The 18575-nt window shown below is 42.8% G+C and overlaps 1 protein-coding gene across 2 annotated transcripts in view; it reads right to left on the bottom strand.

The window, feature by feature from the left end:
• Nucleotides 1–13531: 13531 nt before the first annotated feature.
• WASF1 (WASP family member 1) overlaps nucleotides 13532–18575 on the bottom strand; it is a 71137-nt gene continuing 66093 nt past the window's right edge. For both annotated transcript variants that reach the window (XM_015858798.2, XM_015858796.2), the window contains exons 7-9: nucleotides 17836–18015; nucleotides 16023–16660; nucleotides 13532–14440 (exon numbers count right to left, since the gene is read on the bottom strand). In XM_015858798.2, coding sequence (XP_015714284.1) covers nucleotides 14283–14440; nucleotides 16023–16660; nucleotides 17836–18015 — 976 coding nt within the window. In that variant the 3' untranslated portion in view covers nucleotides 13532–14282. The remainder of the gene's footprint in view (nucleotides 14441–16022; nucleotides 16661–17835; nucleotides 18016–18575) is intronic.

Here is an 18575-nt window from a genome sequence, read left to right as displayed (position 1 = left end):
CCATGCTTTTATTTTAGCACTCCTCCCAATGATTTATTCTACCTACAAAATAAAGTTGAATCATTCCTGTTAAAAACACAAAAAGTTCAAGGTATTTTCCTGAGAATTCTTCCCCTCTACTAGGAAGAAAATTTGTTTTCAGCAAGGTTATCCATTCATTTTAGTGGGACAATACAAATATTCGTCTTTTCTCCTTACTCTCTTCAGAAAGCCTTTGCTGTCTCATAATTTCTAAGAAAGGCTAATGCGAAAAGGGAGAAGGCATTTTGTTGGCTTTTGGTTATCTCTAAAAGTGATATTGACATCAGCATTGTTGCAGTAAAAACAGCCTTTCATTTCCAAAAGCAGTGCTAATCTGTAGGGGTAACTGAGCAGAATAAGAGAAAGTAGACTACACAATCTGTCTCTCTGTGTAACATCTCACTTCTGAAAAAGAGGAGCTGCAGCCCCTGGTAGTATCCACATTTCCTGATAGAACAAGCCTTAGAATTTTGTGTAGCATGATGCCCATATTTTCATTGATGAGTTTTCTATTGAAAACAACAACAACAAATGAAACAACAGACATTTATCAGAGGAAATGGTATTACATTAGAGTTATCTGCATCCACAAACTCTCATGTTGTCAGACCAACGACAGTCTAATTTGCTCATGAAATGAGTCTTGGAAGACAAAAATGAGAATTCCTGGAATCACCATGGCCAGTCCACTGCAAGACACATCCCCTTAAAACTCACACAGACCTAACATGGAATTGGCTGCCCCTCTGCTGTCACTGCCTGTAATGCCGCTGAGGACAATCACGTACTGTGTGTCTGATCTTGTATTTCCACAAGTCAATGGGCAATTTTATCTACACAAGGGCTTCACAATTGCGGCAGTAATTGCTGTTACCAACAGTGAGCACAGATCTTTCCTTGTACTTGTGGGCCCATGTGCTTACTGTTATTCATGTTCTCAATTCAATGGTATTATCTTCCAGGGGAGAAAATGTGTGCTGAGTTAGGTACAAGAATCAGGCTCAACATTTGGTAATGATATATGATGTACAGTCTTGGCTGGAAAAGGAATTGAAATTTCCAACTTTGACACTCTTAAAGTCCTCCACTGTTTTATTCTGAGGTAGATAATATCAACATTAGTCAAAAAGTTACAAGCCTGCCCTCACTAAAACTGGGTTTCTATCTATTGCAAATGAGCCAAGATTATAGTAGAATAATGGCAGTATCATAATGACAGCAACTCACTGAAAACCATACAATTTTGAGACAGGAAGTCCTCAGCCTCAGCTCCAATTTTCATTAAAAACCAATACTTTATTATTAAACTTGAAAATAATGTAAGACTAGCAGTGTCTCTAAAGGCCAGATTCTGGCAATTTGAACATATGTGAAGTGTCTCTCCCTGTGCTCAGCTCCATAATTTTGGTGGGAGTAATTGCAGAGAGCAGCACAGCTTTAGTGAGCAGGAGCTGGTCTGAAGCTGGTCTGAAAGCAGCACACAGCACTTGGTTTCCTGTAGGGTTTTTGCTGCAATCAGTGGTATAACACCACTGCAAATGGAATGAGAACGACTCTGCAGGTTGCTGTGTATGAATCACAGTATATTAAAAAAAAACAGCAGGATTCAAAATCACAGGTCAAACAAAACCCCTTTTTTAGCTAACCAAACAAAATGACAAAACACTTTGAAACCTGAAAACAGAATATGTGCTTATTTTTATGAATGTAATGAACCACAGGTACTAAATAACACACAGCGAGGTGATAGAAGCTCTCATCTCCATTCTGCTGCAGTAATTTTTAAAGGATTTATTTTTTTTAATGAACTACAAATAATTGCTGATAGTGCAGCTGCTTCTAAGTTCTTCAGCCATCTTTCTTGACATTCACTTTAAAGGGAAAACACAAGGAGAAGAACTACCACATTTTCTCCTTCCTGCTGCTTCATGGCAGGGAATGTGCACATTGGAGGGAAAGCAGCAGCTGAGCAGCTGTGTATCAGCTCTGCCAGGATGCTGGGAACGTCTGGATTTCACTGCTGGGAGTAAATTTCTTCATTGTGGGGCCGATGCTGTGAGGAACATGGGGCTGTGAGGTGTCTCTGCACTGCAGGTTTCTCACTGGGATGGCATGGATTCATGTCAGCTATTCCGTAGTGCCTCCTGAAGCTCCCCTGGGTGGCAAACCAGCTCACATTCCAGTGCCCTCCTTGTGTTTAACCACCTTCCTCTGAACATACATGGAAAACACTCCCCAGGGGAAGATGCATTTACTGAGGGCAGTAACCCTGCATCAGAATTACCAAGCTGCTACCAATAGTGCCTGGGGAGCTGTAAGCACTGAGCCATCAGTGACACTCACTGTGTCTGCCTGCCCATGTCAACAGCTCTGCTGCAAAAAAACACAGAAAGAGGAGGGAGAGGAGGGAGCCATGGCCACTGCGTGGTCTGTGTGTGATGAGTCCACAGCAAAGGCTGCTGGCAAAGGTTTTTGGTTGTGTTTTTTTTTTTTTCCTGCAGATTAACATCTCTTTTATTCTTTCTACTTTGATGGCATCATAATACAAGCGGTGGGAGAAAGAGAGAAATAGAAAAGAACGTGCTTGTGTCTGCATTAGGTGAGGAGAGCAGTAGCTCAAGGTACCCCATACTCCAACATGGATGGACACATCAGCTAGATGTGGTGCACCCTTCCAGTAATGTATTGGCGCTGCGCAAGGGAAGCCAAAGGCATTTCTTCATTGCAGAATCATGCTATGGTTGTCTTAGACACCTTGTGTGGACAGCTGTAATTGTAGACAGGTTTCTTTAGCTGCCAGCTTACTGTAGAGCCTTGTAAAGGAATAACATATAGCCAAGATCCCATTCTACTCCTCCTACCTCTCTGTACCCCATGGCACAAAGTGTGGGGCAGAACAGTGCTGTTACCTACCACAATCCACGGTCCTTTCACATCTTCTTTAAGAACAGATGTTTTCCTTTTGTTTTTGAACAAAGGAAACGCAGGCTCTGTGTTTCTATGATACATATTCGGGCCCCAGGCAGGAGCATTCCACATTCAATCACAGTGCATGACTGATTATAGATGATTATAGAAAAGACCCACATCATTAAAATAAAGAAAAAATAATTCTAATGCCCCAATACTACAAAAAAACAAGAGATGTTGTTGGCATCTTGGTTACATCCTATTCATATTTGTTGGTTTTTCCACATCTTTCCTTGTGCTTTCTGCCATCCACACCAAGAGACTGTTCCCATACTGCTTGTTGTGATCTGGGCTATAGTTCTTGTCTACATTTCCAGAAAGCTACATTTTGTAATGGATATTTCTGTTACTGGAGCATTTCCTGGAGGTGCTTTTCCCTTCAGAAGCGTTATCCAGTGTGAGCTTCCTTTTGATCACACTCACAGCTGTGCAGTTGTTCATAATCTGCCTTATGGTCATGTCAGGAAAATACCTGGGAAAACATCTGCCAATATTTGCATGCACTTCGCTTCACAGCTTTTGCCTGCTGTCAGTGCACGTAAGTATTAGATGCGTTGAGTGGAAACCATGAATTTCAGGGAGTGTTACGGGAACACTTTCTGAGTTGAGCTCTATCTCTTGGTAGAAGTATCTCTTGATAGTTAAGTTGTATTTAATCATAAACATGTAAATAGGGGTTATGGTTATGTAATCAAGAAAAAGGAACAGTGCTGTGTGAGTTGAGTTCCTGATTCTGAACACATCTGCATGTTTGCTTTTACTCAGAAGGGAAAGAGGGTTATTAATTTCCCTTGTTTATTATGTAAAATCTGCAGGATGGCAGCCCCAAGGGCCAGACTTTTAAATATGAATATGTGCATAAAAGTAAGAATTAGATGCTTAGGATCGGAATCAGAATAAGAACTGTAGTATCTGTATTCACAGAATCACAGAATTGTAGGGGTTGGAAGGGACCTCTAGAGATCATCGAGTCCAACCCCCCTGCCAAAGCAGGCTCCCTACATCACATCACACAGGTAGGCGTCCAGGCAGGTCTTGAATATCTCCAGAGAAGGAGACTCCACCACCTCCCTGGGCAGCCTGTTCCAGTGCTCCGTCACCCTCACTGTAAAGAAGTCCTTCCACACATTCGTGCAGAACTTCCAATGCTGTAGTTTCATTCCATTACCCCTAGTTCTGTCCCCACGCACTACTGAAAAGAGACCAGCCTCACCACTATGGCTCCCACACCTCAGGTATTTATAAACCTGGATCAAATCCCCTCTCAGCCTTCTTTTCTCAAGGCTATTCCTTAATGTGGTCTCCTCAGAAATCTTTCTTATTGGCCACAAGTACCAAGGCGATGGCTTGCTTCATGCTTTTACCCTCAAAGCACTTGGGGCCAGGTACCAGCCTGCAGGCTGCCCCTCACATGGGTGTGAGGGTTGCTGATAGCAGCCTGGGCCCAATCAGAAGGTAAAGTGGCTCCAGGGAAAGAAAGGAAAAATCATAACTGAGGGAATATTTTCCTGTTCTTTTCCTGTCACTCACTCTCTACCCCCAGACTGTTTTAATACAGAGTTTGTTCCTGGGAAGGGGTGTATCCAAGTGGCCTCCTTGTCACTTGGTTGCTTCAGTTTGTTGGTGCTTTGAAAGACTGAGGTTCTTCAGGGCAAGTTTGGAAAAAATTCTTGAAAGTAAGCTTGAAACTTTTGTCATTCTTGAGATATGGCATATTCTGTATGGATCCGTATTCTCATCCTCACTGACAAGCTAATGGCATGCAGATTAATAATTACGTTTAAAACTGAGGCAGAAAGAGAGGTTCTGGAAGCGTTCTCCAAAATGAAGATTGTTTGAATAAAGGTTGAATCTTCTACAAAATGTAATTAGAACTATGACACGCTTTGAATGATTGATTTTTTCTAATCATCACCTTCAGTGACACGTTATCCTTTGCGTCACGGTGAGAAGTGATTTTATACCTGCAGGCAGATATAATTTGTCACTTCTAGTTGGTGTTGCTTTTTATAGAAAGAAGTACATCTAGGTAATATTGAGGTGTTGTCAAAAGAAGTTACTTCTGTTGGAAACTAAAGACAAGTGTAAGAGTGAATCCACAGACCGCTCTCCTTTTCAATAGCAGCCTCTGAATTTTGACATCATGCTAATTCTTCTTAATCTGTGGGACATTAGATTTTTCCTAAAGTATTTGTGATTTCTCAAAACAGTGGAGTATTTTGTATTAAATGTACTTGTGCGGTGGCAAATAAGGAAAATGGGAGACAAATAACTTCAGGTTTCAACCTTTCTGTACACTTGGTGTTCTATAAATGGCCCACAAAAAACAATAAAGTTGATTGAATTATGCTGCCAAAATAAACGCATCAGAAAGACTTTTTGCAGGGAGAATTTGGGGATGAAATGTGATCAGTGTGCCAAGCACAAGCCCAAGAGTTTGAGCAGCCTCTCAGCTCGACGTGGCTCCTTTCCCCCTGTGTCCTGATCTGCTCCTTACAGTCAACGACAGTATTCTAGGAGACAGGTCTGTGTAGAGCAACCCATTGCATGAGGTCTCACTCACAATGCTTAAAGAGAGGGTTGTAAGAGTAATTGGATGCTGCCTATTTGTGAACTAGAACAGCTAATTGCATATTTTCATCTGAAATGGAACCTGAAAAATTAGCCAACTTGGCTGCAGTTGCCATGCTGCCAAGCAGCACCAGTTCTGTGGGCTACCTCAGCTGTGAGATGTGTTAGTAGGAAATAAAGGCCCAGCAGCTCTGCAAAACATAGCCACCCTCTAACCTTATTTAGGTGAATGTCCAGCTGCTCACTTGTGCGCTGAGCCTCACCCTTATGCTGGCAGCTATTGTGCCACCCAGAAAGTCTCCATTTTTCTTCTTTCATAGGGCATTTTTAGAAATTAGGAAATGCTCTGGCTCTGCCTTCATAGTCATTACAACTGAGACCTTTTACCGAACTGTAGGATACCTGCCGTATTGGTAAAAGCTTCCTAATAATGCACTTCCATCCAGCTGTTCTTGGACTAAAATGACCACTCGCAGCTCTACCAGAGTGTGTCTAATATCTGGTGTCAATGAAGCTCATTCATCACACAGGAAGCAGAGGTGTCCTTACGCCAAACCAGACACTTACCCTGCTTCTCTCAGTGGGGTTTTGCTTGTGAGGAGTTGAGAGGATGTCACCCCACAGGGAACAGATCCCCTTAGCACTTCTATTCTACTTCTCCTTTTGCTGCAGCTGGGAACACTGTAAGAGGGTTGTGTGAGTTCATCCGGTAGAGAGGCAGTGACGGAGTTCATCGTAACTGTAGCTTTCCTCATCTCCTGCTGCTTCTTAGAAGAGTCCGTGAGCTACTGGTGACCTTTGTTGTCAGTCTGGATAGCCCCTAGAAAGGAAAAGACACAACAGCAGGGATCTTTTGTAGTAATTCCAGGCTGTTATGTCCCTGAAGACTCCAGTTTTGCATTTTAGGCATAAACACAGATGGGTACCTCAGATGGATGCAGACTTATTCTGCCAGTGGAGAAGTGCTTACACAAGGCACTTCTCCATGTTCACTCCTGTGTAAAGGTGAATCACCCTCAGACAGTCTCTCTTTGTTGTCTGCAATTTTCTGTTTTTCTTAATCAGAAACAGAGACCGAGATATCCACGCTTACCTCCATGACTGTCTTGCCCACAGGCAAAATAAACATATTTTTCAATGATCCAAGCCAGCTTTTACATCATTCCGCCTCCACTCCTTTCTCAAATACCCTATGACACTCAGGCATTCTGTCCTGGCATCACCTCTGTTTGTTTCTACACAGAAGAAAATTTGCTGCTCTTGCTTCCTCAGATTACTCCCATGCAGCCTTGCCTTAATATCTATATATTTGTAACCCTCCTTAAAGCCATCACAACAATTTCTTGGATGTTCCAGCTCTTTGGGTGTCAATAAGCAACAGGGTCATGGTCAACCTGACCCATTCCCCTCCTCACCCCATCAAGCTGCATGTCTCCAGAGTGAGAGACATCTCATTCATCACATAAATGTCCTTTATTCCACAAGCTCCTTCGTGCTGTAAACCTGTGGTTGCCACCTCTGACTATTGAAAATGTTGCTTTGTAGAGCCATCCCCAGCAGCCTTCCACAGCAAGTCACCCAAGTCTCCTGGGATCAACACTGTGAGCTTGAGGGAAGCAACAGATTGAGTAAATCTGTTTCAGTGTTCTCTTTCAGTGATGCTTTTCTGGGTCACTGTTGCGGTCATTAACATACTTTACTGTTGTTCTGTATTTGCTCAGTGCAAATGGCAAGTGCTTAGATATTACAGTTCTTTGCTTCTGTAGGAACTTTGTCATTAGCTGTATGCCAGGTGCTGATTCTTTTCCAGCTCATACAGCATCTACACTCCAGAACAAAGTCCATACGTGCAGAATTGCCTGTGAATAAATATAGTGAGGGCTTTTTTCCCTGAAGCATTTCCTTCAGTGTGTCAGCATCCTCCTAATCAAACACTGAACTCTGAGTCTGTGTGTGTATACACAAGTATCCTTTCAAATCAAGTTTCCTTTTGTTGGCCTACCTTGCATGCACTAGGGTGCAGTGCAACCAATCATCCCTCGCAGCAGGAGGGGCTCTGCCACATTTCCTATTAACGATTGCACCCAGATGAACTCCAGGCTGTCGCAGAGCAAGTGAAGTCACCTGAGGACAGCTGTGTCTGCAGCACCGCTGCTTGGGCTTGAGGGCTTGCTGGGAGACGCTGTGCAAATGTATGGCATGAACAGACTTTCTCCTTTAGCTAAAGCTGAGTTTGGAAACTGGTGGCAAACAGGAAAAATGTCTGAAGTGATTTTATAGAAACAAAGAATCATAGAATAAGGGTCATAGAGTCATAGAATCACAGAACAGCTTGGTTTGGAAGAGACCTCAAAGCCCACCCAGCCCCAATCCCTGCTGTGGGCAGGGCTGCCCCCCACCAGCTCAGCAGCCCAGCGCCCACCCAACATGGCCTTGAGCACCTCCAGGGATGGGGCACCCACAGTGTCACTGGGCAGCTGTGCCAGCACCTCACATGCCCTCAGCAAAGCATTTCCTCCCAGCATCTAACCTAAATCTCCCTAAATTTCCATGGAGGTGCTCTTTATTCCGAGTTATCTATGACCAGTGGGAGGGTGACTGCTGCTGGGTTGAGCACTTCCCACCCACACAGAGTAAGTGGTCACTTGCTGGGCAGGGACCAATACTGGCAAAACGATAAGGAAGTGGAAGGCAATCTCCTGGAGAAGCTCAGGTCTGGTCACTGTACGTGCTTTATCCCAACCAGCATCACACTGTAGAGCCTGCAAATTGAATCAGGAATGATGTGGATAAACAAATGGGGTCAAATTCTAGTCCATGTTATTAGGGCACTCCCATTAACTTTAATCAACTGTAATTGTAATGTAATGGTGTCTGGCAGCAGAATTAAGGTGGGTGTGCATGTGTGTATGTGCACAAGTCAGCATCTGTAACCTTAGAAGACTGGGTTTGTGGCTCTGAGAGAGGTCAGGGTATGAGGGATGTTAAGAGATCATCTGAGTCTCTTTCTGCTCAGGTCATTCGTGAAACCTATGAGACCCAACAAAGAATAATGCCGCTTCTCTGAGAGACTGCAGAAATGCTTTGCTATGAGAAAGCTGGAGTGAAAGAGAGAAGATCAATCCCCTAAACTGGCAAACAACTCAACTAGCTTCTACAGGTGGTACATACAGAGCCAATAAGCAAATCAATATGTAATAATGCAGCAGGTAACAAGCTGATGAGAAGCTGAGCATGTTCATATGGGATGGATCACATCAGGCAAAATCAATAGTTGCTTTTGTCAAAGCTATAAGCTTGGTGAATACAAGTAGGCATTTATCTAAATTACAGCAACTCTGGACAAAGAGTTGCAGAAAATCTGCAGAGAGGCAGTTTGTTCGGAAGTTCATGCTACTGAGTTCAATTAGATAAACAAAACTCAACTATTCTGTCCTCTGGGCCCTCTGAGGTCCTATACAGGATGTATTTTAGTAAGTACAATAAACCAAATGCTGTCTAATACCTATGGAGCTATGCAAGACAAGGAACTGCAAGACTTCCTTTACTTTATACTGCTGCATTAGTTAGTGCTTGGATTTCTTTAGCCTTACAGGCTTGCACTGCCTTGTATAACCTTGTATTTGCTAGAGTTCATCGAGGTTCAGGCACTGAGGATAAGATATTCAGGCTCTTACAGGAGGAGCTGATCACCCCACGCAGAAACTGCACTCATTCACTATCCTAAATATCCGTAGAGTGAAAGGCTGCGTGTGGTAGCAGAACAATCTCATTGAGAGGAGTGTAACTTGGATTTGCCTCTCCAAGAACATGTGAGCTCCATCCTATGGACAAAATGTGCAAAGCAACACAAGAACTGAAGGGAGAAAGGGAAGATGGAAAGATAGAAGGCTCCTTCAGCAGCAGGAATGTGTGAAGGTGTTCATAGAGTTGCCTGTACCTGGGGCAGACAGGCAGGGCATGGCAGTGAGGGCTCACAAAGAGGCTGTGGGAACACAGAAAGAACACCCAAAAATTTAACCAACAGAGCCAGTCTGATTTATTGAAGCCTGCATAAGGATGGTACCGACACGCGAGGAATGACACCTGTAACACCCTGCGTTTCTCGTGCATCTTTCCCACTAGAGCCCCTGCAGAACCACCACAGCCATGTAGAGCAGCAGCCTGATGTGAACACAGCAATCCGCACCTCTAGAAGCCCCCCGTGCGCTCCGGACTCTGCCTGCGCATCAGCAGCGCGGATGCTCGCAAACCTCCCAGCATTCACGATTTTCTTCAGTCGGTATATTTGGAAATACAGGAAAACACCGCAGCAAAGAAATGAGATGCTCGGCACGACCTCAGACTCGCCGCTTGTAGGGTGCTGCTGCCCTCTCCCGGTCCGGCCCGGAGTGCGCTGCCGCGGTGCAGCGGGGTCAGCATTGCCCGACAGGCGGCAGACACACTGGAGGCTGCAGGGCTGCTGAGGGGTGGAGATGCTTCAGGTGGGCTTGAGTGGTTGAGAAACCACATGGTCCTCTTTCTGTCAAAGGTACAGTTTACGCTCCGTCTTTTGAAGAGGATCCGCATGAACCAAAGTGCAAAATGCAGCACCCTGGTGGGGGCAATCCCAGATACAAGTGCAGATTTGGAAGTCACTTAAGAGTAGCCCTGAGGATGAGGACTTGGGGGTTGTGTTGTGTGAGAAGCTGGGCATGAGTGTGTGTGCTTGCAGCCCAGAAGGCCAACAGCATCCTGAGCTGCATTAAGAAATGGGTGGCCAGCAGTGAGGGGGAGGTGATTGTCCCCCTCTATTCTGCCCTTGTGAGGCCACATCCAGCAAAAGAAAGACACAAAGCTGTCGGGGCAAGACCAGAGGAGGGCCACAGTGATGGCCAAAGGGCTGAAACACCTCTCCTATGAAGAAAGGTTGAGGGAGTTGTGCTTAACTTGGAGTCCTTCTTCCCTCCCAGCACACACACAAACTCTTTTGAGGCTTTTTTTGTTCCAAGAGCCCTTATATCTCATGCCAACTTCATTAGCTGGGTTTATGTGGTCACTAAACTGCTTGATAATACAGTATTATGCTCACAGCAGGAAATCATTTGCTATTCTGGTGAAAATGTTTCCTACCTTTCTCAGCACAGAGAATTACGTTATCGGGGAAATAATAACCAGCTGAAGTTGTTTTTTTGATTCATGGTAATGACCGATAATATGCAGATTACTTTATGGCTTTAATTTTTCAGTCTCCCACTGTTTTCTTGCTAAACCTTCGGGAAACAACAACAACAATTTAAAACAAGGAGAGCACGCAGCATCCCATTGGAAAGTGAATGACAAGAGCAATTCATGGGCTGCATCCTGGGAAGTTTGGCCAAGCACAGCCAGGACATTGGATGGCTGCTTGTGAGCACCCAGGGCAGCCTCAGCTGCAGCCCTCACCTGTGCTCATAGTTGGTATTACCAGGGCTGCAGTGGTGGCTGGCCCCAATAAATGAGCACAAGCAAGGGTGGGAAGAACCCCTTCAGTTTTACCTACCAATCATGTTTTAAAACACCAGAATAGTTTGGGCTGGAAGGACCTTAAAGCTCAAACTGTTCCAGCCTCCTGCCATGGGCAAGGTTGCCAAAACATAAAGGGATGTTCAGCCCAAGAGTCAGCGTTAAGCTATATGAGCATGCAAACACCCTGGCCCTACACTATTCTTGTTAAGGGCAGGGGACTGGGCAGCTTGCTGAGTTATGTTGGGCTGGTTGGGAAATGCAGAGCTGACACAGCTCTGAGTGAAAAAAGAATCAGAATGATGTCTCCTTGTCATTCTGGTTTCCTCAGTACTTACTTGTTCCCATCCATTCATCTGTTTATTTTCAGCGTGTCCTTGATGACCACTCCACTGTTCCTTTACCTTCTGATATAACCTAAACGATCCCCATTCTGTAACTCCGCAGTCTTCTGTTCCATTTCTGCCCCCCGGTATCTTACACTGCTTCTTTCTGTGCTTTTATTTTGTTCTTTGCTTTCCCTCTTTTCTTTTTTTTTTTTCCTCTCCAAGAGAGATAACATTTAACTATTGCCCCTTACAGAAAGGAAGGTGTGAACTTCTACAAAGGTTTCTCTTCACTTGCATTGAGCAGCACTTCTAAGACATTTCCATGACAGACCTTGAGCCTCTGATTTTAACTAAGTGCTGTAAATGTACAGAGGTAAACAACAGAACCTGTAAACAGTTCGATATGGGCGACTTGATTTTGCAGCTTCCAAGACAAAGCGATCAATAATCTATTACGCAGCTAATTGCTGGCACAAGCAGCCCCCAAAAGCAGCATACCACCAAATGAGAAGGGCAGACAGAACCTCCACTAAGAGGGCCACAAATCACAGCAACTGCAGAGGCCTCGCTTTGAATACATCCGTACATGCAAATATTCAAATCCAACAATCAGCTCTCAGTCCTCGTGGATCATGCTATCGCTGTCTGGAGACCAGTTGCTATGGCAGAAAGCTGTAGCGATGGCAGAAGGCCAAGAATCCTGTCTTTGAAATCCTGCCTGAATTTAACTCCTGACTTTTCTCTGACAAGGTTCATTACTTTGTGACTCCGTCAGATGAAATGAGTGCTTTGTCTGCCCTGGGAACCAGTCGGGAAGTGGTACTATTAATCACCTGGACAGTGAAACAGGCCAATGGCAACCATTTATCAATCAGGACCTTTAATATATTTAAGCCAAGTATGTGGTAACTGCGGTTATGTACGGTTTCTCTTTTCCCCACACTAGCCCCTCTGCTTGCTCGAGGCTATGCAACACACACAGCTCACAGAGAGCAGATGCAGCCAGCACACCTACAGGGCAGATGTGACAGCACACTGAGACCAACAGCTTTGAGCAGTTCCAGACAAGGCACCAAGATGATGCTCAGCTCAAGTGACAGTACAGGCTGCATCTAGAATATCCAAAAGGAAAACCACAAATGTAACAAAGGCATTATTGTTGCAGTGGAAAAAATTCTTCAATTAGATAAAATTACAGCATAACCTCTGATGGTGACAGTGAAGCTGGAAGAGCTGCTGCATTCCTACTTGATTGCACTTGTGGAGGTTTGCTCAGTCCCACAAGCAGCCTAATAGCCACATCCCTCCGCAAACTGCTCTCCATCCTACAGAACACAGAATCATAGAGTGGTTTGGGTTGGAAGGGACCTTTAAGATCATGTAGTTCCAACCCCCTGCTATAGGCAAGGACACCTCTCTCTAAGCCAGGCTGTTCACAGCCCCATCCAGCCTGGCCTTGAATGCTTCCACAGATGGGGCATCCACAGCCTCACTGGGCAACCAGTTCCAGTGTCACAGTAATGAATCTCTTCCTGATATGTAATCTAAACCCACCCTCTTCACATCTCATACCTCACCTTCAGAAATCTTGTTCAAACTTCAGATGTTGTTTTCCCACTATTCGGTAATTCCATTTTCCAGGACTAAGCAGGGTAGAGCACTCTTGCAGCCTCTCACGCTTCCACTAAATAAAGAGTTTTGACTTTACGCTCGCACTCGAAGAAGTTGTTCCAGAGAATGGAAACACACAATCCCTGTAACTATTCAACATATACAGCACTCTTAGTACTTAAAAAATCACTTTGCAGTATCACCCATATTCTTAGCAATCTTTCACTGATGATGATTTTGACCGCTGTACCTCTAACTTCTCAAGATACAATAATGGTAAAGCTTTAAAAAACAAACAAACAAAAAACAACCACTTAATTCACGTAGGGCACAAGCTCCGCTTTTCTTTTTTTAAACTAATGGATCACATTAAGTTTTCATCTTTTATCAATTGATGATAAGAGTATATACATTGTGGTAAGTCCTTCAGTCAAGTGTAGAATACTTACTGCACCTTCGAAGGCCACAGATTCAATCTGTGATATCCAGGCATGCCTCAGTTGCAGCAGTAGAAAGCAGGCTTTGTTGAAGGAGCAACAACCAGGAACATTTAAAATGAACCATTTATTAAATCAAACTGTTATTTTAACAGTTACATAAGTTACACAGCATGTTTAAGTCAGAAGAATTCACAAGGAAAAAAATTAAACTCGTATTATGCAGGCAAAAATAGTACCACACAATATGTACCTGGGAGGGAAGAAGGGAAAGGGAATCTCTAAACATTCAAATAAGGCCATAATTATTTTAAAACAACAATAAAACAATAATAAAACCCCAAAAGATCAATTTTCCTTTCAGTGTGTTCAGTGCTGCTAACTATACGTACTTCTATTGTACAGATGTAACTGAGGCAGTGATATCTCAATAGCTAGGTTTAATGTTTTTAAAACAGTACAGAAGGGGAATAAGGCTCATTAGTACATACAGCTGCCCTCGGAATGTCAATCTCAGTTGCCTTCATTAACTTAAAATTCACAAAGTGCACAGTTAAGATATGCCAAAAAATTGAAACTGCTACTCTACCAACAGCTGCCCATGCTTAATACTTAGTGGTCTATTGGAACGAAGTATGTTCTTCCAAAGAAAGAGATGTGTAAGAAAAGCCACTGTAAAACATTTAGTTTCAAAAGATGCACTAGGAATTGTTTGTAAACCGAAAAGTAGAAAAACATGGATTAATCGTGTAAAGAAAAGAATACAAAAAACACTAGAAATGACCATCAAACTTTCAAAGAACAAGCACCACAATGGACATTAGCATTCGACTTTGTAGCGTACAGCAATGCATTAATTTTACTCCAACCAATCCACTTCATCAAATTCTGAATCATCTTCTGAATCACTGTACTCCACAGCAATGCGACGAGAAAGTATGGTAGCAACATCATTCTCAATGCGCTCATGTTTAGCTTCTTGTTCGCGTTGCTCTTCAACTTTACGCAGCTGAATACCTGAAGAACATCAAATCACAGAAGTGTTACTGTCCTGCTTTAACATCATACAAATATTTAGCTCACAAATCACTGAATGCTTTGCCAGCAAAGCAAAGACTGAGAGGACGCTGTCCTCCCCAGGAGGAAGTTCTCTGCCAGCTTTTAGAGAGGGGAATGTCAGAATTACTGCTGCAGGTAGGACCACCAGTCCTACTAGAACATTATGATTTTCCATTAGAGATGCATCCATATTTTTAGCACCATTCTAAGTGATAAAGCCATTCTACTATTCACATTTCCAAACACTTTTTTATACTCTCTCTTAATGGCTTCAATTAAAAGTTAAAGCTATTTGGGTATCCTACCAAGATACAATTTCCTGTAACTCAGTTTTGATCATTCAATAGCCTGTTTTAGCATAAAATTTTACTTAAGTGTTAAACACAAAGCTGAAATAACATACTGATAACGTAAGAAAGCTCAATGCTAGTAACATAATGAGAAACAAGATAGAGATAGTGTATTTGGGGATTTATATTCATGACACTGTAGACTGACCTAAATCCTGTACTTAATAGTCCCCCCCTCCACTGTCAGGTGATAGCACACGTGCTTGGGTGGAATTTAAGCTATGGTAATTGGGCCTCTTTCTTATGCAAGATTCAGTCAAAAGCTTTTTCAGGGATCAGCTAAACTCTATCAGCAGGCCAACCTCAGTTTTTTTGCTGATGTCCCCTACTACTGTTGTATTCAAAAACTGTTGGTACAGATACTACTCTACTCAAATGTTATCAATTCGTGTGCTTATAGATGCTTTAAAAATCAGATTAGTATTACAGACTATCTACGGACATTACAGTACATTACAGATTCTGTAATGTGTTGTAGAGGCACAGAAAAGCAAAGAATGTAGTACAAGGAACATTCGAGAAAGATTCAGTATTCAAAGATACCACACAGTCCAACAGCAGCACTCAGAGTGCAGCAGGGATTTGTCAGTTTGTAGATACAACTCCTTCCCCTGGATGACCAGGAAACATTGCCCTGAGTCTCTGCCATTCACTTTACACTTTGTCAGCTGGGGATGTGAAACTGTTCTGTTCAACACCACTGTGTGGAGACATGTTCAGACTACAAACTAAACACCTTTAGGTCTTTAGCAGTAATTTCTGAACTCCATTTAGATGTTACTGTAATACATCGATAATATGATCAAAATGTTCAGTGAACTGTTCTGCTTTTATCTAGAAATCTGTGATAATAAATGTTTTCGTCTTCTATGCAATCTGCGGGCTATGAGAAATAGGCAGACAGAAATGAAGAGATAATCTCCAAAGATCGTGGATAAACTCATGTACACTTCTTTCAATCTAACTTTAACAGAGAACCAGTTTTGCCATCCAAACTAAAGATCTGATAAGGGCAATTAAAAACAGAAAAAAAGAAAATCTATTTAGCAGCCTCCACATTGAAAGAACAGAAGACAGAAACACAGCTAAGATGCATTTCTCTATACAAAATTCTTCTATGTTAAATATTCCACCTTTCAAAGCCAACGAGGATTCATTAAGTTTCTGAGATCATTCTTTTTGTTCCATACCTTTTCGTATTGCTTCCAGCAGCACACTTCTAGCATCACTGATTACAGGAAGAGTTGAAGGATGGCGTTTGGGTTCAGGAGCAGGAATCACTTGGGATGGTGGAGATGGAGGCATGAGAGGAGCATGAGGGCCAGGGACAATGGTCGTGGGAGGAGGATGAAGAACAGGAGTGGGGTGAGAAAGGGCTGCAACTGTGACAGGAGAAGAGGGCCGAATGCCAGGAGGTGGCAAGGGAGGAGGTGGGGGTGGTGGAGGAAGTCCCTGTACTTCACCTTGAGGAGGAACTGGGTGGACCGGTACTGCTTCACACACTTGTGCAGCTCTAGTAACAGGCGGGGAGGGCTGTGCCAGGGGAGGGGCAATTGGAGGTGGAGCTGGATGTAGGACCCCAGGAGCTATCTGGAGAGGAGCTGGTGGAGGTGGCACGGCTGGGGCCTGCAGAGCAGCAGTGGGAGGTGGGGGGGGAGGTGGGACTGGGGGAGGTGGTGTGGAGGTCATCGCAGCTCGTAGTGATGAGGTGGACAAAGCAGACGGAAGAGGTGGTGGTGGGGGGGGAGGTGGAGTGGGGCTCACAAATACTGGTGGTCTGCCTGTCGCTGGTGATTGAGGACGGTTTTCTACCAATCCAGTAGTAGAACTGAAATAAGAAGACAAAGTTATTAGAGTTGCACCATGAAAAAAATAGTCATAGATTAATTTCTACAACTTAAGAATACTGAGCACTGGCCATTAGAGAGTGTTATGTACTATGACGATTTCAAGGTAACTTATGTTAATGCATGTAATTCTCAGAACACAATATGCATCAGTCTTTCAACAGACCTTTGCTCACATCCAACTATTAATCAAGTTTATATAAAGCTGCATCTTCATTAGATGTTTCCTATGGCGAGTATTATTCTCTCCTCTTGACTCTCAGTAAATCAAAGTTATTTATCTGAAGTTAGTTAACTAAAGGGAACTAGTGGTTGATTAACTGCTTTAACCAACAGAACCTAAACCAAACCAATTAACCCAAACCCCCAAGAACACTAAAAGCAATGAGTAAAAATGAAATATGTATTTAAGGTCTGAGGACAGAGTGAGTAAGGCTTATATTAAAGGTCATCAGTTTTACCTAGCATATAAATATACACCTCTTTATATATTCATCATAGTGCAGCCAATACGTGAATCAAATACAAATAGGAATAGTGAAATTACTTTCCTGAAAGACCACCAGAGGATTTCTTTCAGCTGCTGCAGTGAAATTAATTTTAAAAGTGTTGCATTTCCACATATATTCTCTTGGGCAGTAAAAAGACGTCCTTCTTGAGAGATTAACATCTCACAGATGAAACACCTTAACAGTTCTTTATTCCAAACTGTACATAGCTGACCCTAAACCAGGATTTTTGATAACAAAGTGCCAGAGGTGTGAAAATATTTTAAGTATGTATCCAGTTCTGAAAAGGTGGAGAAATGAAAATAAAAATAATAGAGGGAAAAAAGTCACTGTAATTTAGAACATGGAATGAATGTGTAGTTTTGTCAGCTAACCTTCCTACCACTGTATGTTCTTCCTTTTGTGTATAATGAAACACAGCTCAGTAGTACAAATGTCAGATTTCCAGACTTTCAAAACTCCAAAGCTAAACATTGAGATGGTTACATGCCTACATGGCCCTGTGGCTGTGGAGATGTCAGGTTAATGGACTGACACAGAATGTGTGCACTGCCTGGACTGCAGGGAAGTAATGCTAATAACTGTTAGTGGGGTAGTAGAAAAATTTCCCAACAGGACTGTACGTGACTTGACTGCTCTTTGCCTACCTAACACAAGGAGGCACAGGTTTCACATCTCCTGCACTGTGCATTGGAGGTGGTGGTGGTGGTTCGTGTGGTCGGACCAACACTCGCTCTTCAGCTCTGTTCAGAAGTTCAGACATCTGGCTATAGGGTAACGCAGAAAGAGAATATGATCCATCCATATGGTCCACATATGCTTGAGATCTGCAAGAAAACAGTGAAAAATGATCCTTTATTAAATCTAAGTATTATTGCTCTCTGCTACTGTTTTATATTTCGGTTTTGTTTCTGAATTCCAAGGTCTTCTCTTCACTAATGTTGCATATTATATATTTAATGATTTTTTAATAACATATCCAACTTCCCATGCCACTGCTTCTAGCAACTCAAAGGCTTAGTGTTTTTGACAGGTATATCAGACAATTTCTACATGATATGTCTGATCTTTGTGCTAACGAATCACGTTACTTTGATTTAGGTAAGCATACCAGTACAACCAAGAATAATCATTTAACAGTATGTTATGCAGCAGGCATTGTATTTGCAATAGTCTCAGCTCCTCAAACACGACACAGGAGCAAACACACTATTTTATAACATTCTTTCATAACATCCATCAAGTGGTAGAATTTATAACTGAATAATTTAATTGATCTTGACAGAGGATCTTCATTCCAGAATTTTAATCTGTATTCCAGCATTCTCCGTGCTAGAGAACGCACTATTTTAGATCTAGTATTTTGTAGCTATATAATAGATACAAA

The sequence above is a fragment of the Coturnix japonica genome, chromosome 3 (assembly GCF_001577835.2).
Source record: "Coturnix japonica isolate 7356 chromosome 3, Coturnix japonica 2.1, whole genome shotgun sequence".
NCBI classification, from domain to species: Eukaryota; Metazoa; Chordata; class Aves; order Galliformes; family Phasianidae; genus Coturnix; species Coturnix japonica.
The sequence above is the reverse complement of the archived record's forward strand: the minus strand, read 5'-3'. Positions and strand labels throughout refer to the sequence as shown.